This window comes from Charadrius vociferus, unplaced genomic scaffold, assembly GCF_000708025.1.
Source record: "Charadrius vociferus isolate BGI_N301 unplaced genomic scaffold, ASM70802v2 scaffold62, whole genome shotgun sequence".
NCBI lineage: Eukaryota > Metazoa > Chordata > Aves > Charadriiformes > Charadriidae > Charadrius > Charadrius vociferus.
This window is the reverse complement of record NW_009647419.1, coordinates 206,719-230,472: the sequence shown is the minus strand read 5'-3', so window position 1 is coordinate 230,472 and position 23,754 is coordinate 206,719. Positions and strand designations below refer to the sequence as shown.

The following is a 23,754-nucleotide window of genomic DNA, read 5'->3' as shown; positions in this document are numbered from 1 at the left end:
GGACGCAGCGCTGGCCCTGCGGCCGTTAGATCGGAGGCCTGTCAGTTGGCAGAGCAGCTCGTGTCCGCCTCCCCCCCTCTTCCCTGATTCCCCCTTCCCCAGAGGTGGCGCCCCGAAACCCGCGGTCGGTTCGTGCTCGGGCGGCAGGCAGCGGGGTGGCGGGGGGGGCCCTGCCCGCCCCGGCCCTCAGTCTTCCCGTGCGGCACAGGGATTCTGTGTGAAACCCCGCTGCCTTTTATCTGCCCGTTACCCGTGGGAATTCAAGGAAAGGGCTCCGTCGTGGCCGTCTCGACGCTCTGCTGCAACAACGCCGCAAGGAGACGGGTTTGTTTCACCGCTTTCCCAATATGGTTAATCCTCTGTACAAAAACGCACATAAAATCATGTTGGCGTTGCGACTGCCAACCCACTCTTTGCTACTGCGTTCTGTATTAATGGCAGTAAGTACACGTCTTCCAGAGTGGATTTTTTCCCAGCAGAACCGTGAAAGGACAGCAGCTCTCTGAACTACAGGAATTCTGTTGAAAATTCAGTCACTTTGTTGTGTGCTGAAGGTCCAAGAACTGCTCTCATTGCCCTGAGTATGTTAAAACATTAGAAGCATTATGGTTCAGAGGAGCGATCTACAGTCAATCTAACCCCATCCCAAAGTCTGCTGTGGTGTGAAGCAGAAAGCAGACTTTGAGGGGGGGAAACAGATCCATACTTAAGATACTGCTGTGAGTACTGCTACTGAGGCTCGGGGACACGAGGGCTGCAAGGTGACAGCAATTCCCTTCTGTGGTCTGGCTAGCAGAGCACTAAACTGTGCCCAGTAGTTTCTGTCAGAAGGGATGTGGGTGGTAAGACCACTTTACGTGGAACCAGCACTCACTAGGAATGAAATCTAGAACTGAAGTCTTCTTGGAAGTTAAGATAGCTCTGTTAAGGCAAATTGTGTTACAAAACACCTGCAGGAGATTTAATGTATAGAAATATTTAGTCACACGACAGCTTATTTATTACTGTGCAAAATAAGTGAAAAGAGGTAGGAATAATAATTGAAGCTAGATATTGTATTAAGACAGATTATTGGGCTTAAGAAGTATTGTGCCTACTTGAAACAACCTTCTGTAACACTGCCCTGACTTTGGTCTTTTAATTCTCTATTCAGTTATCCAGTGCCCATAGTTAAAGTGGTTTAAAATGTTATTTGCATCTAATCTGTTCTGTGAAACATGCCAAAAGACTTACCTAACTGTGGTTGGGAGAGGGGCCTGTACATCAACTGAAACCAGAAACAAGCCACAGTCTTTAAAATTAATCTGCTTCCCAGCTACTCTGGATAAACTTTAGGTGTGTATTGTCTCTGGTTCCTGTGCATTTGCAGAGTCTGTGATTTCATTATTGATGAAAAAAATCACTTTTATTTTCCAGATTTTGAGTGTATCTGGTCCTTATAGGACACAGCATCATTAATTAAGAACAAGTATCAGACTGGATGGGTAATTGTATTCCATGAGACATGTATGTAATGTCTCAGATCTCATGCTAAGCTGTTCGCTGGAATGAAACCTTTTTTTTTCCAGTGTACAGAAGTAGTTTTGGGAATAATTTAAAAAAATCCATTTGCACTCTGTAAAATTTGCATGGCAGGTAAGAGAATTCAAACTGCTGCTGCTGCCGCCTCCACTCAAATTTAACCAGGAAATCAGAAGTCAGGTGAACCACAGGGGTAACATTTTATCTGGATGATATGTTCCACAAATGCAAAGTTGTTTGGTTACTTCAGTATTGACACATTACTGGGATTTTTGATTATTTCATGTCTTAGGGTATATTTCTTCCCAGAAGAGGCAATCAGAAACTGCACTTCTACAATTCACAGAAGATAAATACTATAATTAATAGCACAGCTGCTGGTAGTATTCTGCATATAACAAAACTAAGGCTTCAAGGACATCTTACAACTGAGGCAAGTTTGAGGCCTTTTAGAAATTACTAAGATCAGATTTGAAAATAATAGAAGTTACAATATTAGAAAGCACATATCATGCTTACAATATATATTTGTAAAAAAAAAGTGGAATCTTCAAAAGCATTTACTAAAAACAACACAATTTGCTCATTAGGTTGATTGTAGGCTTCTGAAATTCCCACCTTTTTTCCTCTAGCTTCACCACAGCACCTGGAATAAATCCCTCGTGTTGAGAGATGATAAATTCTATCTTTCTGCCTTCGCCACTATATATTTTCTGTATTATCATTACATACAGAATAAAAATTGACTTAGAGGAGGTTGCATAACTCTTTGTCTGTTCCAGAGCCCTATGCACACTTGGGGGAAACAGGCTGGATTTCACAATTTCACAAAGTATTTGGAATTTTGCAGAAAGATGGCTTGAGTGAAAAAACAAAACAAACTCCCCAAACAACTTTAAATTAATTTTTCTCACTTTTCTCTGGCAAACTTACAACATTAAAATACAGAAATAAACAGATTTTAATCTGAAATATGCCTGCATCTGACAGTAGGCACAGAGCCTTGTCTCACACCATCTTGGCTGAAATGGGAGATTTATCTTTTAATGAGTCTTAACATACTTCAGTCCAGTGTATGCTGCCAAGTCCATAATCTCGGTAGATTTCAACATAGCAAGTGCTGGGAAATTGTTTTCAGGCCTTTGTTTCTTCACAGAATTTATCTGAGCATCTCCTCTACAAGAATAAAAGTCTATTTGAGTACCTGAAACCTATACGCAAAATTGCTAATTGAAATCATTTCAGTGGTTCAAAATCTACCTCCAGGTCGTAGCATTTCAGCCAAAGAAAGATAACAGATAATTATCCCGCATAAAAACCAATGATGTCTTTCTATCCCAAGGAACTAATGCCTGACGGAAGCAGTAATAGCTCTTGTGCTTCAGTCATAAACCCAAAACATTGGGTGGTTTTTTTTTTCCTCCGATTGCTGTATTGATTTTTATTTGGTTTGCTTGCTTTAACAGTGATCGATACGATGACATTGAAGGCAGTGGTCATGTCGGCTTTTTGAGAGACCCCTAATGCTGCCAGATACGTAGTACTAAAATTACTTTAATCCAACTTTACACTATATTCAGGATGTAACTGTAAGAGCAGAAAGCCCCAGTAGTTGTTAGCAGTCCAGATGCAGCCTCAAGACAACGGCTAGAAAGGATTACAAACAGTAAGGAGAAGGGGATAAGTGACGAATTTAGATTGTTACCTCATAAATAGTAGCACTCTCCCCCAAGCCAAAGAAAAGGTGCCATTTTGAAACCAAGTAAATTGGCTCCAAATAGCTATTTTCAGGGCTTCACCATGACTACCAGAATAAGTTACATACAACCTCCTGTTTTTCATTGTGATTTAGGAAGACTAGGATAAGCACACACTTTCTGTTTCAGCACATTTATTCAAGTAGCACTTCTGTTTACATTAGTTTTAAGAACTTGAGTTACATCCTTTAGAGACTAAATGAGATATTTACATATTTATTGTGCCATCATACGGTATACAACAGCTGGTTTTATTTTATTTTTGTTAAACCAGCAGCAACTTAATAGGCTTCAGGTTTAATTAAAAGGTTCTTAGTTTTGGATATTTTATCTGATAAACAGACAAGAAAACAGTAAGAACAGAACAAACGCAACACTTTATTGTGAAGCTAAAGCTATGTGACTGCTCACCATGCTTTTTTACATTGCTTATTAATAAAATGGTGTTTAACATTTCAGAAAACAAAAGAACAATGAAACAAAAGTGCTTCAAAACAACAAAATACAAGAATTAACCCCAGCCCAGACTGGAGTTTTCTTCTTTATTTATTAGGGGTGGGGTACAGCGTTTTGTCTCTACCTTTGGTTTTCATCACTTTAATCCAGATTTCTGAAAATACTGACTAGCCCTTCAGATGAAAGAAAATTTGAATCACGTGGCAAAACCAGTTTCTGTGTTTCCAGTCCCTTTGACAAGTGTGCGAGTATTAGATGAAGTACTTCTTCCCCACTTCGAATGGTAAAACCCACAGAACTGAGAGGCTACACCCCTAACATCGTAGTAGAATACGCCTATATTAACCAACTAGAAAGGACATTGACCTTTTACTTCAAAGCTGCTTCTCTGAAACGGGATTTTAAGAAGGGCGCCTTATGAAGGTACGGAAGGTCTTACAGCAAACCAAGGTTGATCACCATAGTTTCCAGACACCATGTCAAAAATCTGCAAACCAAAAGATCAAACTCTGAAGAACCCACAGTGTTTAGCCAATGTATTTAATCCCCTGGAGGAGTGTATACCTTGCCAATTATTGCTTAACTCAGGAGGTAGTTATTGACAAAGTAAACAGTTTCCAGTCTAAGACAGTTAACAAGTTACATGAGAAGCAGGAAAAACACAATAGACATTTCCCCATACTTCAGAAGATGATTTTGTATTTGCAGGAAGCAACAGCTTAACTTCCTCATCCTGTGGAATTATAGTTAAGAGTATTTAAAAGAAAGAATATTGAAAGAAAAAATTCTAAAAGAAAATAATTGATCCATTGGTCATCTCTTTGGATGAATAGCAGATCATCCTACGCATGAAAATTCATGTAGGTGAGTAAAACTACATCCTTCAACAGCAGCTCAAGAGAACCAAACAGATCAGCAACTGCCTCTAATTAGCACAATGACTGAGATAACTAGTTGCATTCAGTACCTGCTTGCTACTGTTCTTCCATTTCTGATACCTGGTAGAAGTCCCCAACACTAAAAACAGGACGGAAACTTGAGACCGCCAGACAATGAATGAAGATTTGTAACCTGCCATAGCACTTGCCACCTCCCAAAGCTGCCACATGCAGAAACATCACTGAAGCACGGGAGTAGCTAGGTAAGCACGTCACAGGCACAACTATGCATTATCCATGACTTGGGTAGGAAAGCACTATAAGAACCTAGGGCACAGTTTGACCAGAGGTGGTTAAGGAAGCCCTAAGTAGAACACCGCTTTCCACACCAGCTGCAGAACAGACATCTCAGTTGAATTTGCCAGCGTATCCGACTTCAGTCTTCCCAGTGCAAAGTAATTAAATGTCACAAGATGGACTTGGCAGCAGTGCTAACAAACACTTGTTTAGAATAGAAAAATTACTATTTATTCTACACCAGAAGGTAAGGTTAATTGTCAGAGGAAGTTCTATGTATAAAAACTGTCATTTTTAAAAACATTTGAGAGAATCTTAGCAGTGAAATCAGCAATGGCCTCTAATTAGTGCAGTGACAACAAATTCCTTCTCAGGTCAGAGATCCTATTCTTACCCACTTTAAAGTGTTACTATCATATTTATTATCTACATGAAGTTGCAGGGCCATAGTCAACAAAACTATTAGCAACTGACTTTCTGAAGTAGAGTCAGTAAGACGTCTCAGGGCAGAATGCCTACTTCTAATACACTGAACTCTGCAGAGTCTAAGAAACTAACAGGACAGAGAGACTTACATATGCATAAATATCCTAGTTTAAGGATTATCTTTATTATTCAGTGTTGTTTTTGTCTTAGCCACAAGGAGAGAACCTGTACAGGTTTAGTGTACTCTACAGAAAAGTTGTTAGTAGAGGGAACATCATAACACATGACAGATTTTCATTTTAAGGAGGAAGAGCATGACACAATGCTTGAGTTTTTCATCTCAAAAAAGTGGGTGAAGTCACTCATTAGCAGTGGGCAGATTGGGGGGGGAAAGGGGGAAGATAAAGGCAGTTTAGAGAGCCAATGTAATGCCAGTCTTCGCAAAGGTTAAAAGCATCCAAGCTGCTGTCCTGCTTATCATATCCTAATTCAAGATATTGTATTAAAACATAATCTGATTTTATGTTAAATACAGTTGCAAAGTTCTATATAGAAATATTGTAGATTTGGGAAATACAGCTATTTTGTTGTTTGGGGTTTTTTGGGGGGGAGGTGGTGGTTTTTGGTGTTTGGTTTACTTCCCCAGATCTACTTTTTTACGCAGTTAATCCAACACATAGATCAAAATCACTGAGTTGGGACTTACGCAGTACATATAAAACAAGAAACCAGAAGATGCGAGATAATGCTTTAAGGGGAACAGAATTATTCTTAAAAGACACTATTCAGAAAATGATGTAAGAAAGACATTTAAAGGAGATTTATAAACCAAATAGCACTTGGTTATGGTCTAAAAATCCAGCAGCTGTAGGGCAAACTGATGTTGCCGAACAAAATTAAGTTCTTATTATTGTGTTCCAGCACTAATTTGTAGAGCTGTACTTCATCCATTGCGCAGAAAACAATCACAGCAGAATAGATAACCAAAAAGCAGTGGTACCAGTCACACAGATTCTGTTGACCTGAACTGGTTGTACAAACAAGTGAGAAGGGCTGGTCCCTTTTCTTTCTGAAGTAGCAGCTCAGATTTCTGACCGTTTGTACTGCACACTGGTGGTGTTTCAGCAGATGGGAACTTCTACCTCTACATTTCAGGTGCCTATAACACACTGTCATGGTTTTGGTTTCGTTTTACCGCAAACCAGGACACATGCTAATAGGTGCATATTTGAAAGAAATACCAATACATTCTCAAAATTAGGTGGAGGAAAACAGTTCGATAACAAATATTTAGGAACGCTCAAAGCCAGAAGTGTTACCCTCAAGGTTTTCATTTGCAAAGGATCTCAAGGAAAGTTTACAAGCTTTATGAATAGGAAGACCAAGGACCTTTCTTAGCTGTTTAGCTATCTGGCAGGTGCTAATAAAACAGTAATATTCATGCCTAGCACTATGAAGTCTCTGATAAATGTGGATCAAGTCAGCCAGGAATCTCCAACAACAGAGATGGTATCCTGAAGGCAGAACGAAGGCAAAGCAAGCAATACATGAGGTTTAAGAAACTGAAATCTTTTAGCATTTCTCTGTTCTCCAGGAAAGTGAATCAGGGGAAATGAAGTCACGTTTCATTTACATCAGACATACATTTGAGAGAGTCATACCCTTACAAGGCTAAAAGTGGTTTGGTTAGACTATTTCAAAAGGCATACTAGTGTAACACAATCTTCTCTTATTTAATTGCTTTTAATCTTAAGATCAGGTAAAAGCATCTCTGGTTCAAAAAAACAGAATCCCAAACATATTGCATCTGTGTGTCTCAAAAGTTTGACACAGTTTCTGATATTTAGTACCCAATACTATGCAGCAAGCAGAGAGTCCTCTCTGGCTATTACTATACTTACACTGCATCTATCAGCTAGGGGTTGTTTTTTTTCATATATATATATATATATATATATATACACACACACACACACACATATATAATATATTATTTATAACCAGCTTTCAGGTGAGTAGTCCCAGAAATACCTGGCTTACTCCTACCAATAAAAAATAAGGTAAGTGAAAAATTAAGAACAAAATTTTCTGTTAAGACCAAAAGCAAACAAAGCTTATAACTCAATTTAGTTTAAACTGTAAACAATGTGCATTTTTGTATTATCACCAAGTTCAGGGAGTTGTCTTTTTTTTTTTAAAAAAAACCAAAACCAAACAAACCACAAAAAAACCAAACCACCAAACCCAAACAAAACCAAAAAACCTCACAAACCTGTCTAGCAAGGAACTAGTGTTCCGCCTTGCAAACATCTGCGTTTAATCCATGTACAATTTGTAAACGAGATGTCAGGCCTTTAGAAGTAAAGGCAAAGATGTTTTTCTTTATTATAGTATTTAAAGGCTATCACTTAAGTGTTTTTTTAATAGCTTGTCATTTATGTAATAAAAACAAGTATTTGTACAAAGATGCAGTTTCTTTTTAAAAAAGCAGATCAGTTGAGTGTTTCATACTTTTAATATATAAACCAAAACATATGAAAGCTATAAAAACATTAATGTGTGCCATGTATTAAACATGTAGCCTCATATTTTAATGTTTACATGTGTAGATTAAAAAAAATTATCACAATGGAAATTTTACTTTCAATTATCATAAATAGACCAAAATACAGAGTAGAAACACGTCATTTCTGAAACTTGACAATTAGCATCACTTACTCTCCAAACATAAGCTGGGCTTCAAGTTGTACACCATAAGCGTAAGCTAACATTCTACCAATGCGTTACAAAATGCATTAAGAGAAAATACTGCCAGTAAATGAATGTCTTAGTCTATTTTTTTATTTAGTATTTTTTTTTAAAAAGACAGCTTGAATTGGTTTTATAAGGTTGCGGTTTTTTGCTGTTCTGCTATCAAAGGTCATCTTTAAAACTGTTCTGTGAACAATACAGTCACATTACAACTAAACAAAAAGACAAATAATAACAGACCAGCTGCTTTTTACATTTTAATAATCACAGTTCCCCGTTGCTGTTCTTCCTCTCTGCATAGGGAAGTAGTTTTATTTGGCACATTAAGGATAAAAAAAAAAGTCAAAAACTGAACCAAAGTTTACAAACCTCCAATTGTAAGTTAGTAGTTAACATGAAGAAAGCCAGACATCAATGTCATGGCAAAATTAAAAACAAAAAAACACACACACAACATAGGGAAAAGGTTTTCCAATGATCAATATCATCAGGGCCTTCTAGCTGAAATGAAATACATATTGTTCAAACCATAATCGGATTGCTAGAAATCTTATCTCAAGTCCTGTTGTGCTCCTACTTACAGTGTGTAAATCCTCAGTAAATGGCAAGGAGGCTTCGATGAACACATTTCACATTGTATAATTTTTTCTTAATCTCAAGTTTTAATGCAGATACTTAATGATCTGTAAAGTCCTGTAAACTCTGGCTGCTTTCCAGTAGTCTGTACCAACTTCTCCTTAAGCAACACTTTGTTTCACTTCAAGTAGTGTTTCACACCGTGGTATCTCCAAAGTCCTTGTTCCAGCGAATATATGCTTCCAGGGTCTGAGGGCTCAAACTACGCTTTATCTTCTTCAAAGATTCAGTGAAATCTGACAGTCTGATATTTCTCATCTAAACAAAAAGTGAAAGACATCAGGATCACAAGTGGTTTATGTACTTCAGTTTATTCAAGTACTTCAGCGTTCACTTTCAACAAAGCATATTCTATGGGTGCTTCATCTTGGTATAAGGAAGAATTTTTTTACAGGGAAAACAGTCAATCACTGGAACGACCTCCCCAGAGACATGGTAGAGTCCCCATCACTGGAGGTTTTCAAGATTCAACAGGACAGATGAGATTATCTAGGTTCCCTTTCCCACAAAAGGTTGGACCAGATGATCTTTCCAGGTCCCTTCGAACCTGGGCTGCTCTATGACTCTATGAGCTGATGCTAGAGTCTTGTAATTTAAGACTATCAGTATTTACCATTTTTAATAAACTAACATTTGGTAATCATAATGTCTGCATTGTTATTTAATAGCCCATGAGATTGTGTTATTACTTCCTATTTCACTAGGTGGTGCAAGCTGGTGTATATAAGGGCACAGAACTCAGTAAAGAGTAAGACGGGATTTTTTAACACATTTCTGGCATGCCATACTGCTGCATACCAGGACAGTAAGGCCCTGGAAGTTCCCACCCTTACCACAACTGTATTCAGACCATAGTATGGTGTCAGCCAAGTAATCCCGATACTCTAACCTCTCCGATTCAACACGCCCTTCAGTTGTCTGCTGAGGACATGATTATAAGCAGGTATTTCCCGTACAGAGAAATGCCCAGACATGAAGGGAGATAGCCAAAGTGTGTAGAACAAGGCAGCCTCGCTATTAAAGCAGTATTAACATTACAGTTGGAGAAGATTCCCCATGTTTCTTTGAGACTAGTGTTTATAGGCTACTGGAGGTAAACTTGCATTCACAATAAGTTATCACAGATGTTCTCATCTTCCTGCAGCAAATCCTTTCAGCTTATCACAGCCTTAGCCATGATCTAAGGCTAAAGACAGAATTAATAAACACAGGGGAATTAAGTTTTGCTTCATTTTCCCCTTCATAACTGTGGTTTGTGAACACATTTGAACAGAAACTTTCATACATGGGACCAACCTCTTCCTTTTCTTTTGATATTTAAAGATGCAATTCGTGGTGAGGAACTTAATCTTTTTTTTTTTTTCTTTATGATGGTGCACGAGATTGAATGCATGTGCACAAACAAATCTGTCTTAAAACCTCTCAGAGGTTCTCCCTAAGATGACTTGGTTTACGTAAAGACTGGGGGGGTGTGTGTGGGTGTGTGTGTGTGTGTGTAAATAAAATCAGTCATTTGACATAATACTTCTGGGAATGTTTTGGGGGAATAACACTGCAAGAAAATAAAAGCCAGGCCTCTGATGTCATCTGATAGGTAACAGATCAAGCTTCAGTTCAGTGTGAAGGATAAGACAGGACAGTCAGCTGAAATTAAGAACAGCAGAGACAATTGGAAAAGAGGCTCTTAATTCTGATAACCAACGACATACACAAAGAACCTCAGACATCTGAGGACAGATTTTCTTCTCAATCCCTATTTGTAAAGAATTTTCATCAACAAAGAAGTAATCAAAAAGGGTAAGAACCCCAAAAAATTATGCTAGGTATTTTGTATGGTGCTATGTGCAAATAAAAGGCACCTTAGAAGTTTCTGGTGAGCATGCATTCTATTCAAAAGTGAAAATACAACGACTAGGACATCATACCTCACTTGCAGACATGTTCTTCACCTGTTCTGGTTTTAATTCTGTAAAAATAAAGGAAGATCAGTGAGTTTCATAAGAAGACTTTCATCATTTCTGACAACTAAAGCATGTTAAAAGCACTTTTATTCTGAAAAAAGGTGCCACAGCTAAAAATTATACCTCTCTGTATCAACATAATCTCCTGTACAGACGTGGTGTTTTTACCTCCTTCTTACCCACTTATCAGCTCCTCAACCAGGCTGCTCCCACACTCAATCACTGCAGATACAGCACAAAGTGGTTGCAGAACTACTTCCTTCTTCCTAAAGTACGAGGAACAGCGCACAAGCGTAGCAGAGGTGCCTTCCCCTGTATTAGTCCTGATACCTACACCCCCCCCACCCCTCAAACACGCACAATTTTCAGGAAACAGAAAGAAACCGTCAGCCAAGAATACAGAAATAAAATCAGGTAGGGCAGGCAGGAGCGCTTCTTGCTCTGTGCAGTACTGGTGGGATATAATCATTCCTGTTTCCTTCACCATTTTACTTTTTTTTTTTTTTAAACTTGCAACACTGCTATGGTATCAGCATATTACAGCAAACTTTTTGCTCTGAGGGTGCAAGAAAAAGAATCCAGGCAGAATTGGTAAGGCTTCCATATAAAAAAAATTAATTTTTTAAAATGTTTTTTATATGGAAGCCACAAGCAGGTGGAAGACATCGGTTGCACAACGTTTCACGGTCTCTTCTCAAAATGGACTTGCATGTGAAGTGATTTATCAGCAAATTAAAGCCTGTATAGCTAAATGTATACATTATTAATTCAACCACTCTAAATAAACATATTCAAAGTCTTAGGAGACATGATGTCTCATGTGAGACCTATTTAATGCAATTCTGTTTCCCAGTTATTATGCAGGATTTTGGAAAATATGCCTTACAATTTCAACAGCTAAAAGTAGGTAAAAAACCCATTACTTTCCAGCAGCTGCTTTCAAAGAGATAGTGCACTGGCAAAACTGCATGCTATAGGATTTTTGACTCAATTAAAATAAATAATAAAACAAACACACCCACAAAACATGTACAGACCTCTCCTCCCCATAAATCATTTAAGGGAGTTGCAACAACTGTTATTTACACACAATAGGCTGATATTACAGAACACTTCTGCTCTGGCTGCCTTTAGCACCTTTCTGTCAGGTAGGACAATATATCTGCAAACAGAAAACTAACATCAAATCTCCACAATCTTTTCTTCACAAAATCCTGCTACTGATCTCCACTACACAAAACCAGCCCTTTCAGATGTGGCTACTGGACACATAAGAACTAGCTAGTGAAACAGAACAAACAGGGGGATTGTTAGGGTTGGAGGGGTTTTTTTGGAAAAAAAGTATTCACTTCGCATTAAAATCCTACTTTTTCAAAGCTGAAAATGTCAGAGGAAGAATAAATACAGGTAAAACTCTGCTTGAGTCACAACTGTCATCTGGATCACAATTCAACATTAAGAAGATTTAAAAATAAAAAAGCTATGCCATTCAAACTGTATCTAAAAAAAAAAAAAAACCCAAACCACAAAATTGCTTCTGTTTCAGTATTTCCTTCCTTTAGACCTGAAAGAGATCTTCCCACTTTACACGACAAGTAATGCAGTCAGAGACTGCTATTCAAACAATAATTTAGATACAACAGAACTGATACCAGCCTAGGAAAGATAAACTTGTTAAAAACCCCACAAATCTGTGAAGAACACCTCACCCTGCTTTCCTCTTAAGACATAAAAATAATCTTGTTTCACATGGTGAGCTACTGAAGGGTTTTGTGTAAGGTAAGTCTTACAAAGATCGTATTATGAGGAACAGACCAAAATTAAATCTAAAAAGCTTAATTTCAGAGGTTTAAGAGTTATAAAGATGTAGAAAAAATATAATATCTCTAATATCAAGGGCACTGAGTTTCTTCAAAACCTAAATAAAAAGCTATGCAACTTACCTCGAATAGGGCCCAGTGCTGCATCCTTTGCTAATGCTGTTAAATCACTTCCAGAGTATCCATCTGTCATTCTTTGTTCAAGAATAGAGTGGGGGAAAGGAGAAAGAAAAAAAAAATAAAACAAAGAAAACCTGCTTCAAACCATCTCATTTTAATTGCAGGTTATTAAAACGTTACTTATTCAGAAGTACTACTTTGATGTTGTTTTGCAAGTTTAATAAATCAGAAGTGTATTCAACATAAGTGATCTATATTTACGTCTTTTCCAAATTAAAGTACAAATACTCAAATCCCAAATAACATACCAGGAAAAGCAAAAAGACAGCAGCCAACTATGAGCTGTAGATGAAAACTAATCTCAAGCACGTTTACTATTTCTATTACGGGAATGCCCTACCACTAGTTTGTCATCATTTGTCACAGATGAATATAAAACCAAAGACTCAACAGTCCTATACTCTGTCAAGCCGATCGAGACCATGAGAGCCCAACACAACACACATTTCTTATGATGTTAGTTATTACTGCAGCCTAAACATGGCCTGAGCTAGCACCCTTCAAGTACAGAGAAAATTTATTCAGTTGGATTTTATATCAAATTTCTGTAATGTTACTAACACTGGCTGACAAAGACTACATCCAAGACTGTACTCACCTCCTGCGTACTACCACAAACAGAAACAGACTGAAGGACAACCACTTGCATATTTTTGATATCTCACAGTTCATTTTCATTCTTTCCTGCCCTAGGTGATCTACCTGCTTTTTAGACTAACTTCCTTCACACCCATTACATTTAATTTCCGAGGGTGACAAACAGCAGTACTGTGAAAAACATAAAATAACGTAGTTTCATAACAGGAAGGGCATTTAACCCGCATTTTCCCAATCCAATATGAAACTGAAAAAAATCTAAAATTATCCAGCGCTTGTTCTGCTGTGTTGGTAATACCTTCAACAAACCTAGCAATGGACAAGCAAACAAAAGTCGCTTTTCATTTTAAATGCATGCCAAGTGCAAAACTGGTACTGCCTTTTTGCATCAGAGAGGAGAGCTGGACTGCCTGGGGGACAGGTGGAGAGAAGCATCCTCCTCCCTCCCCTTCAGAACGAAAAGCACTGATGAGCATGTTTCAACAACAAACACCCAGCCAGGTGGTGCGAGGACAAAACAAGCACACACATATACACACACACACAAACACATATATATATGCATATATAAAAACACTTTCATACAGCCTGACAGGAGACCATCTTCCCAAAATGCACTAAATTCATTCTCAGCAAGTGTTGTCAGTATCTGATGATTTACATTAGTTACACTTTGAATGAATAAAACTGAATGAATGAGGTAGATGAGTATATTTATTTAGTATAGTTACAGAACGCTTACCTAGCTAGTTGTGCCAACTCTTTTTGGGTCAATGGACTTCCTTGTTTGCTTAGAAGATTTTTTAGCAAAATCAATCTTGTCTGAAAAGAAGATACGTTTATCAAATGTAAAACTCATTTTCACGGTACATTTGAAATTCTGTTGCAACAACAAAACGACAGATTTGTCAGGTTAGCTTTTGTGCTTCACTAGTTTAAACTTCTCTATAGTGCTTCTGTGATTAGACCATACACTATCACCTCTCCAGGGGAAGACATAGGGATTTGGTAATAATAAGATCAAGGGTCAAACTACTTCAAGGATAATACATCAGAATCCTCATCAAAAGCCCTAATCTAGTGTTGAGCTGAAAAACATTAAAGCAAGCAACTTTCATCTTTTGCAATAAACACTCTTCCCCAGCCAGCCAGACGTGCTCCTGCAAGCCCTACTTCAGACTTGTCCATCCCTTCTAGTAAGTAAGCAACACCTCACTAGCAAAGAAGTACTGAATAGCTACTACCAGATTTGCTACTAGCACGTGTGAAAAAAAAAAAAACAAAACCAAAAACCAACAAAGTGTTAAGGCATTAAGGTAGTAGACAGAGCTAAAGCAGTGTGTATGGCCAAGATGGGCAAGAATTTAATTCACAGAATTATAATCATCCACTAGGGCAAGTCAAGCATAGCCTGTGATATATATTTTATTTTTGTTTTTAATAAAATTGATCCTAGAATGAAGAAAATACATGGAAAACAATACTTACTTCCTCATTTGGTAAAGACACATATACCCGTTTGGTGAATCGTCTAGAACAAAAAAAAAACCAAACATATACACACACACTTTAACTTTTTAGCACATACAGATCTAACATTTGGTTTGATAAATGTCAAAATTTCACTTATGTCATAAAATTTGAGGGAGTAGAACTACAGATTTAAAAACAAACAACAACCAAACAAACAACATGCATGAGCCACTGGTGTCACCTTACTCTTATTTGGAGTTATGACACTCCTCCCAGAGAGGGAACACTTTAAAGGTAGAAATACCACTGACTGCCAGCAACAAAATGAAGCATCTCTTCACTGTACTCAATAAGTCTTTGGAATCATTAAAAATGTGTTTTATTTGTTCAGACAGTGCTGACATGCCTATTTTCCTCAATCAAGAATGAAAAGAGAAGCAAGTATGAGAACTTGTAGCCAAAAAGTCCTCAGGCAAATCTACAGCAAGATCTGTAATTGCATGGGACATCAGAAGTCCAATATTCACAGACAAGAAATACTGGATTTCACTGGTCAAATTTCTTCCTTCATCCTGCCATTAAGATCCAAATGATAAAAAAACCCCAATATATAAAATGCAAGGAGGTTATACAATGCTGTCTTGGTCTCACAGGTACTGCTGTTTTAAGACAATTCCAAGGCCACCGTGCTTATGCAGATGTATCCCAAAAGATAAAGAAGAGATGCACCTCTTGGAGAAGTTAAATAATTTAACCTTGCCAAACAGCTTTTGCTACTTATTCCAAAACAACTAAGACACTAAGTAGCAAAACCTGCTTTTCATAATGAACATCATATTATCGTATTCAAATAAAGGAAGAGACATTTCGATACCTAAGAACAGCATCATCAAGCTCCTGTGGCCTGTTTGTTGCTCCCATCACAAGTATTCTGTCCTCTCCAGAAGACTGCACCTATATAACGTAGGAAGGCAAGATAGCTTTCAGTTTACATCAAGTAGTAATACAACAAAACCAGTTAGAGACTTGCCATATATTCAGCACGCTGATAGGATCGTACTGTATATGTGGGGAGTTTTCCACATAGCTTTAAAACATTCCTTAGATAAATGTAAAAGTCAAACTAGGAAAAAGTAAAAAGAAAAAAAAAAAGTAATCTAAACACAGGACACTATGCCCAAGTTACGTTACTTGAAAAGTCTTGGAAAAGAGCAAACATTGCTGTGGAATTGCATGTTACAATGTTGGATAAAACTGAGACTACAAAAAGCATTCGGAAGTTTAGTCACCCAGAGATAATTATGTTTAAAAAGCTAGAGACTTTTGGCTGTTGTGGGTTTTAACACCAAATATTGTTTTGAAGCCTACAGAGAGAATCAAAAGTTTGGACTAAGGTACAGCCAGAACCACTAAATCAGATCAGAGATTCATCTAATAGGGATCTCGCAAGAAGCTAGTAATCAAAATGAGAAGCTATTCAATAGTACGTAGACACGGTAATTTTCCCCCAAATTCACTCAACTGCAAGACTTGATTTTATACCCGGGAGTATGGAAACCTACAGCTTCCAGACTTCAGAGAAAACATCTGGACATCAGAGACGTGTTCTTATTCACCTAGTGTCCCATTCTTCATAGACTTAAGTTCCTTGCTGCCTGAATCCAAAAAGTTCCAGAAGAACATTGTATGCTATAGTTGCACCTTGATCCAAAGTTTGCTAACTTACTAATTCTGTTTAATTTTCCCTTTTTCATTTTAAGAGAAAACTCTGTATGTGTGCATAATAATTTCTGTGTATCATTGTCACATTGCATTATTTGCCCTGATTCATCCTGCTTTGGAGAAGTTTTTCCTGATCTCCTTGTCTCTCTATATAGTTATCTTCTCGTCCTGTACCTCGTTACTATTGCTTCACCACTGTTGCGATATTCTGCTGTGCTAGTGGAATATAAACTAAGATTGTTCAATAGAAAAAACGGTGGTTTATGACAGAAAAATATTCTAACACTCATTTGGTGCGTGTGTCTGCTGTCCCCCCAAACTATGAAACCCAGTTCTTTTTCCTGGGTATTACATACATGCTGTTAAATATATTCTTACTGTACCCTTTCATCTCTAGGTCACAATGCCAAGAAAAAAAAAAATATAGCTCAATAAAAAGCATACTAACATAGAAATTAATCCTTCTGATGCTTCAGAGCTGTGTATATCCATGATCTGAACTAGTCTGTTTGAAATCCTCATCCCTCAAGTCTCACCTTACCTTGACAGTGCATGTTTTTGTGACACACATCCCTTAAAAACCAAAAAGGCAGTATTTAAATGCCATTGAATCTTCTTTTACTTTGCCAGAATGAAGAGATGTGCTTCACCAAAACATGCAATTGCAACCAATGATTCAACACTGCCCAACCCTCAAAGGTCTCTCTTGCCCTGTAAGAAAATTTGTTCTCACAGCTCCTTTATTATTGCCATTTGTTATCCTTTCTTCTCTGGCCGTAGTCTTTTAACCCATTATTTCAGCTCATCCCCAGATTACTACCTTTCATTCCAGACTGAATTTTCCAGAATACTACAGTAAGCAGATGAAAAATTAACAGCAATGGAAAAAAGCTGTTTGCCGACCAAGGTGCCGGGGGGAGGGACAGAGCTAAGGCCCAGCAGCCAAATCCTATTTGTGCTTCATCTGTAGCTTGTACTGGCACCCACTACATTAGCCAATGCAGCTAAACAATAAACCCAAGACTAAGTACTTACACCATCAAATTCTATTAAAAATTCTGTTTTTAGACGCCTACTAGCATCATGTTCACCTTCTCGTCTTTCACACAATAGGCTATCAACTTCATCTGAAAAACAAAGAAATGTATCTTAATTAAACATAGAACACTAAAGTCTTCATATTTGCCTAAGTTCTTTTGCTAATACAGGGCTCCAGTAAAAGATCAGATCATTACTCCTTAGGAGACAGACAGATCTTAGTGAAGTTTAAAAGCTTGTATAATGTGTTGTCCTGTGAATATGTAACACCAAGCACAGATGAGAGAAAAAAAAGATCCTGCTGATAATAAACTGCAAATCAGGACAAGCAGAACCCATTTTCACGGTTGAAGTTTAATACTTAAATGGACTTACTCTGTAAAGGTAGTACAGCATTTGTGGTTTTGAGGGCATTTCTTCCCACTATTAACAGCAATTAAATAACACAACAGTAATAGAACATGCTTTATATAGAATCCTGATTAGCCAGCAAGTCATATCCGAGGTACTTGCTCTACACTACAGAATTACCCAAAGAAGTTTACCTGATGGTTCCGATTTAATCTTTAAGAAAGGTATTTAAGAAAATACATAAAAGTCAACAACATTTAAGGTCTTACCAATAAAAATTATAGAAGGCTGAAGTTCTCTGGCTACTGCAAATAGAGCACGCACCAGTTTCTCCCCTTCACCCACCTAAAACAACAATAAACTGGTTTTGGAGGGGGTTTAGAAAAATGTTTATTACAAGACAGCTAACATTAGGACCTACAGAAAATCTTGCTGATAGCCACACTCAGTCCATTCATACACACTCAGATTATCACTAGTTCAGTATATGACATTATTGTTTATGTCTTAAACATAGGACAGTATTGTTCATGTCTTAAAAGAAACACTACAACTTCACTTACAATCACAACTGAGCTATCAAGAGATTTTGGTGCCTAAATTATCATAGTGAAAGGGAGCTGGGACCCACTTTATTTACTTTTTAAAGAAGAAAAAAACGACAAACACTCATCTATATGACAGGCAGGGTCATCCTGAATTGCAAAAGCCTTTGACATTGAGTTCTCACAAGCACAAGACAAAATTTTTACTTCACGTCATTTTTTTAAAACTTTACATTCACTATAGGCTAACAGTTCACCAAGGATTTTTCGGAAGTCTCTGGCCTTCTCAAGCCCCAATTACAGCACGCGTGTGTTTTCAGATCTATATAATTTATATCTGCTACTTACATATTTTGAAGTTAGACTTGCTGCACTTATATTAAAGAAAGTAGCATTTGATTCTGCAGCAACTGCTTTGGCCTAGAAGAAGAGGGGGGAAGAAAAAAGTACTTTTTAAAACATCCCATTAGAGATAACTCTCTGCTTCTGTAGCTAGCACTCACGTCCTGATTGACAATTTTGAAAATCCCTATTCCTTCAAAGGAAACACCTTGTAGATGCTACAGAAAACTTCTGTACAGGCCACTTACAAATAAGAACAGACGAGTAGTCTAACCACTAGAGAAATTTCCAGACTTCCTTGGACTTCTCTAATCACATCATCTCCATAGCCAAGTACAACTTGCTTACTGAAGAATACAAGTCTCCAGCCCCCTTCAATGTATCCTGAGTAGACATCTGAATCAGTTTTAACTAATGACAGTAGTAATTTAGAGTAGTAGTTGGATCAAATCACATTAAAAATTTATGTGTTTTTTTTTTTTTTTCCCTCTGCACCCTATCTATACAAAAACTGTTTTCAGAGGAAAGCTAACTAGAAATCAGTTCAGCCAGAACGCTCACACGAAGTACTCTCTTTAACAGTTTCACCATATTCAAGAAATTACAATTCCCGGGTTATACACTTTAATTTTAGTGATTAGCAATTATGTTCCAGTATGTAAAACATAACCGATTAGGCAAAGTGAGGTGCTCAGCGTTCACACCCCTGCGCTTCAGAGCTGATCCAGTTTCACTATCAGCAAAGGGAGCGTGCAGCTGCAGCCATGCCATGTGATGCAGGATGATGTGACCGGCTCAGCTGCACCAGGACATGCGATGCTCCCTCACTCCCTGGCTGATGCACAGCCATTTCTCTCCAGTTCCCTGACCCCAGCACATCAGGCTGAAAAAAAAGCAGCAGCAGCCAGGCAGTTTCACAGCACTTCTGCCCCTTGCATAGCAGCGTGGAAGTCAGAAAACCCCCTTCCTTGCTACTCTGCTTCTTCCCCATTTCCAAAATGTATTTCTAGTATATTTTAGTGAGCAGCAGACCATTTGTGATTGTGATTAATCACTGCTGCACACAAACAATTAACCATGTTACTTTTACTGTCTCTGAAATTGAAACTCAGACTTGCTAGTTTAAGTTTCAAAACATTACTTGTGATGTTGAAGAGAATTGAACAGAAAACAGTTTAGCAATTCCCTCTCACATAAAATCCACAGTGAAGAACAATTTTGTGGTTCTGTATTACATTGGCACCATAACACATATCCAGGAAGAATACACAATTTATTACTACAACACCCAAACTGAAAGCCACCCCTCATGGTTACTTTTTAAGCCTACCAACTCATTTATGAAATAATTTTCTCACCAACATTGTCTTCCCATTTCCCGGTGGGCCAAACAGCAATAATCCACGTGCAGGAGCTCTAAGTCCTGTAAATAACTGAAAAGTACATTATCGTAAGTTACCTTCAAAGACTTACAAAAAATGTTGATTTACCCCCCTAAGAAAATGGTTCAAGATTGAGGAATGGCTCACTGGCTGGCACTGATGGCAACAGTAGCAGTGCTACAACAGCACAGGTTTTAAGAGAACTATGTTCTGTTACTAACTTGACCTAATGCACGTCACTGTTGTTCCCCACACAACAGTTAAATTGCATTATGATCATTCTGTGCATAAAGACACTGTGAAACAAGTACAAAAGGCACTAACATATTCCTCAAGACAGATCAGCCTAACAAGTTTAAAGCATCAATTCCATTTAACAAGGAGGGAAATACACATGTACAGTAGGAGTTAAAGCAATGCTCCTGCTAATTCCATATGGAAGAACCATTTCATATTTCTCTTTTTTTTTTTTTAATTAAACGAAACTCAAGAAGACGTAAGCTTTGACCGAAACTATTTAAAAATATTACTTAACAACCACCTACTCTCTCTAAATGCTACTGATACCGATCTCTTCCGTCTCACTTTGCATTGGATTCATCTTTCCTACACTACAATATTGCACTCATCATACGTAACATCACTACAAGCAAATCTACAAATTCTCACGGAGTACATCTCTTCTAGTTAATCCTGCAGCCTGTTTTCCCCAGCACTTTGTCTTTACCACTTTATTCAAGAGTTTCAGAGTTCTGTTTTTGGCCTCACATGCACCTCTCCATTCCAGCTTCCAATAATTCCAACAAACAAACAAAAGGAATAACAGGGAGTCACTTTATATGTAACACCATGTCCAAACACCACTGCCAGCAGGTGCTCCCTCCCACAATATCCACGATAAGAAACGGCTCCATTACCAACGTAGTGTTTTTAAGATGACTGACCACAATTCAGCCACAACTGCCATTTATCACTGAGACACGGTGAGCTTTTAAAGTTTCTATTGACAGACTAATCATACTAAACATGGTCTGAACTGCTACTGTATTATCAGCATCTTACTGATATAATGGTTGCAGTTATGTTTCTAGGAAGTGTTTTCTATTCATCCACCTCAACTCTTGCTCTCCTACAAAAATACCACTAATTGGTGTGTTTAAATATGAATTTGAGTTCAAAACATCGTGAAGGTTAAAACTGAAGTAGTATTTAATTGACTAAATATTGTCCTATAGTTGCCACATGTCATGGTCATTTACAAGGAAGAAAACCAACCTCATTTCCTCCAAGGAAAGTTTAAAAATTCACAGGATTCTGTCCTTTGTTACATCTCAACCTACACCTAGGTCAGGCCCACTGCTAGCTACAGTAATATGAAAAACACCTTATTGAAAATATAAACTATTATTGGAAAAGAGTCATAACTCTTCCAAGCCTCACATGTCAGTCGCTCCCACCCAGCTCATTGTATTAGTGCCACTGAACAACAAACTTGCCATATTAAAGCACTGTAATAACAGAGACGGTACAATGACATTTTCCTTCTGCATAAGAATAGCAGAGCATATTTGATGCAAAGGTTTTGTTTTCATCAGGCCTAGTATTCCTGTGATGCTATGCCAGGTATAGGGTTTCTTTCCCATAATGCTTCAAAACCAGTAACTGCATTAAAGGAAAGAGGAGGACCACAGAACAACTCCAGTCACCTGTCATCATGACAAAAGAAACCCACAAGCAAGCAAAAAAGAAGAAACAGCAATTTTGTTTCAATAATCAGCACTGCAGTAAATCATTTCTGCAAAAGCCCAGCTTTAGAAAATGACCAATTTAATTTTTTTAAAAAGCAGCTCAGGTAGTATACAGACTAGACCTGAATCTAGGCAGGCACAGTAGTTCAAGCACCACCTCATAAATAAATAATAAATAAAATAAAAGCCTAAATGGCTGATTTCCACTCAGCCAAGTAAAGAGGTACTCTGCCCTCAAATGTTATACACCTCAGTGTACTTGCTTGTTCACTGCTCCACTTCTTTGCATCCTCTCCTGCTGTGAATAGACTATTCAGAATGTCTAACCAGCATCCACAGAGAACACGACCACAATACCAATTTAATATTTTTTCAAATCAGATAGTGTCATGACTTAATTTGCATACAAAAATCTCATGTGTTTCACTCTTCCAATCCTGGGCTTTGTCCTTTACGTGTCCATATAGGGTGGGACACACAGCTATGCTTATCTGGAACAGTCAGCCTCACAAATTTTCAGAAGAGTTTTTTGTTTTCTTTGGTTTGGTTTATTAGGGGTTTGTGCTTTGCTGGGTATCTTTTGGTTTTGTTTTATTGTTTAAGCTATTGCCTCATTCACTTTCTCCAACACTGACTAACCAGAAGATGAGGAATTTCATGACAGTATTTTAACACATACATTCTTCATTCTCGTTTTCCAGGACAGCTGTCAATAGCAATCATAACCAGTAAAGACAGGATTCAAGAATCTCCACTTCACATGTGAAACACAATATATTTCTTTGACTCTGTCACAGAGTAATAACAAAACCCAGTTGCTTACCTCAGGTCTAAGCGAAGGAAGGATAACAATTTCTTGCAAAGCTTGTTTAGCCAGTTCCTGCCCTGCGATATCATCAAATTTGACAGCTGGACCACTAACAAAGAAATGGAATACTAATTAGTCTAACAATGAGATACTCTTTTTCAGCTGCAGCTGACTACTTTAATGCATTTGACTATTTATACAGAACCCTTTTGAGCAAATCTACAACTTATATTGCTAAGCATTTGAGAAGATAAGCGTTTCTGATTTTAATTTTTATCCTTTTGCCAAAGTAACAACAGAAAAATCCACCAAAACAACCCACAAAAAACCTACAACAAACTAGAAGTACTAATTTTCATTCCAAGGGGACAAGACTGTACTGAACAAAAACTGGTCTTCTGCATTGAAAAGCCTACTTTTCTTCAGACTTACCTATCAACAATTTCATTCAGGATAAGATTAGCAAGATTACTGTCCACATTTCTAAATATCTTCAAATCTTTCTTTTTTCGAGGAGCAGTGGTAGGAGTAGAAGGCTTATTTGTTCTGCTATTTTTAGGAGCCGCCTGCAGAGGGGGGAGGAAAAAAAAAAACAAAAAAAAAACCCAACTTGATACTTTTAAAGCATACTGTTAACACAATTACTTCTACCTTCCATTTGCTCCAGTAAAACCTAATACGTTAACAAACACCAGATATTCTGATGCTGTATTTTGCTACAAATCATACTATCATATTCAGCCACAAGTAGAATATCTTAGGCTATAGGGGTGAGGGGTTTTTTGGTTGAGGGTTTTTTTTTTTTTTTTTTTTTTTAAGATAATTCATTATATTTAACTATGGTATTTTCCCCCAGCATGCTCTAGAAATAGAGCACCACAGACTGAGATTTTCAATACCTATAAGCAAGGATTTCTACTGCTGTCATACTTTGACAACAGGCCACTTAAAAGCCTTCATATTATAGCAGCAACAATGCTTAACCACATTTATGTCTTGTCAATTCTGCTCTTATCCAACTTTACTCTGGGAGCAGCTGGGGTGGAGATAAGGATGGAAGGGAAA

General features: G+C 37.7%; 2 protein-coding genes across 2 annotated transcripts in view; both read right to left on the bottom strand.

Annotated features, from left to right (window-relative positions):
- The window catches only part of SLC30A6 (solute carrier family 30 (zinc transporter), member 6), a 19,331-nt gene extending 16,310 nt beyond the window's left edge, over positions 1-3,021 (bottom strand). The window contains exon 1 of the mRNA XM_009880433.1: positions 2,998-3,021. Coding sequence (XP_009878735.1) covers positions 2,998-3,021 — 24 coding nt within the window. The remainder of the gene's footprint in view (positions 1-2,997) is intronic.
- A 4,398-nt stretch (positions 3,022-7,419) lies between these two features.
- Positions 7,420-23,754, bottom strand: part of SPAST (spastin) — a 32,235-nt gene continuing 15,900 nt past the window's right edge. Inside the window, exons 6-18 of the mRNA XM_009880432.1 lie at positions 23,122-23,255; positions 22,705-22,798; positions 20,110-20,184; positions 18,758-18,829; positions 18,134-18,209; positions 17,511-17,602; positions 15,628-15,707; positions 14,769-14,811; positions 14,023-14,102; positions 12,627-12,697; positions 10,648-10,688; positions 7,552-8,980; positions 7,420-7,519 (exon numbers count right to left, since the gene is read on the bottom strand). Of these exons, the coding sequence (XP_009878734.1) occupies positions 8,858-8,980; positions 10,648-10,688; positions 12,627-12,697; positions 14,023-14,102; positions 14,769-14,811; positions 15,628-15,707; positions 17,511-17,602; positions 18,134-18,209; positions 18,758-18,829; positions 20,110-20,184; positions 22,705-22,798; positions 23,122-23,255 (981 nt within the window). The 3' untranslated portion in view covers positions 7,420-7,519; positions 7,552-8,857. The remainder of the gene's footprint in view (positions 7,520-7,551; positions 8,981-10,647; positions 10,689-12,626; positions 12,698-14,022; positions 14,103-14,768; positions 14,812-15,627; positions 15,708-17,510; positions 17,603-18,133; positions 18,210-18,757; positions 18,830-20,109; positions 20,185-22,704; positions 22,799-23,121; positions 23,256-23,754) is intronic.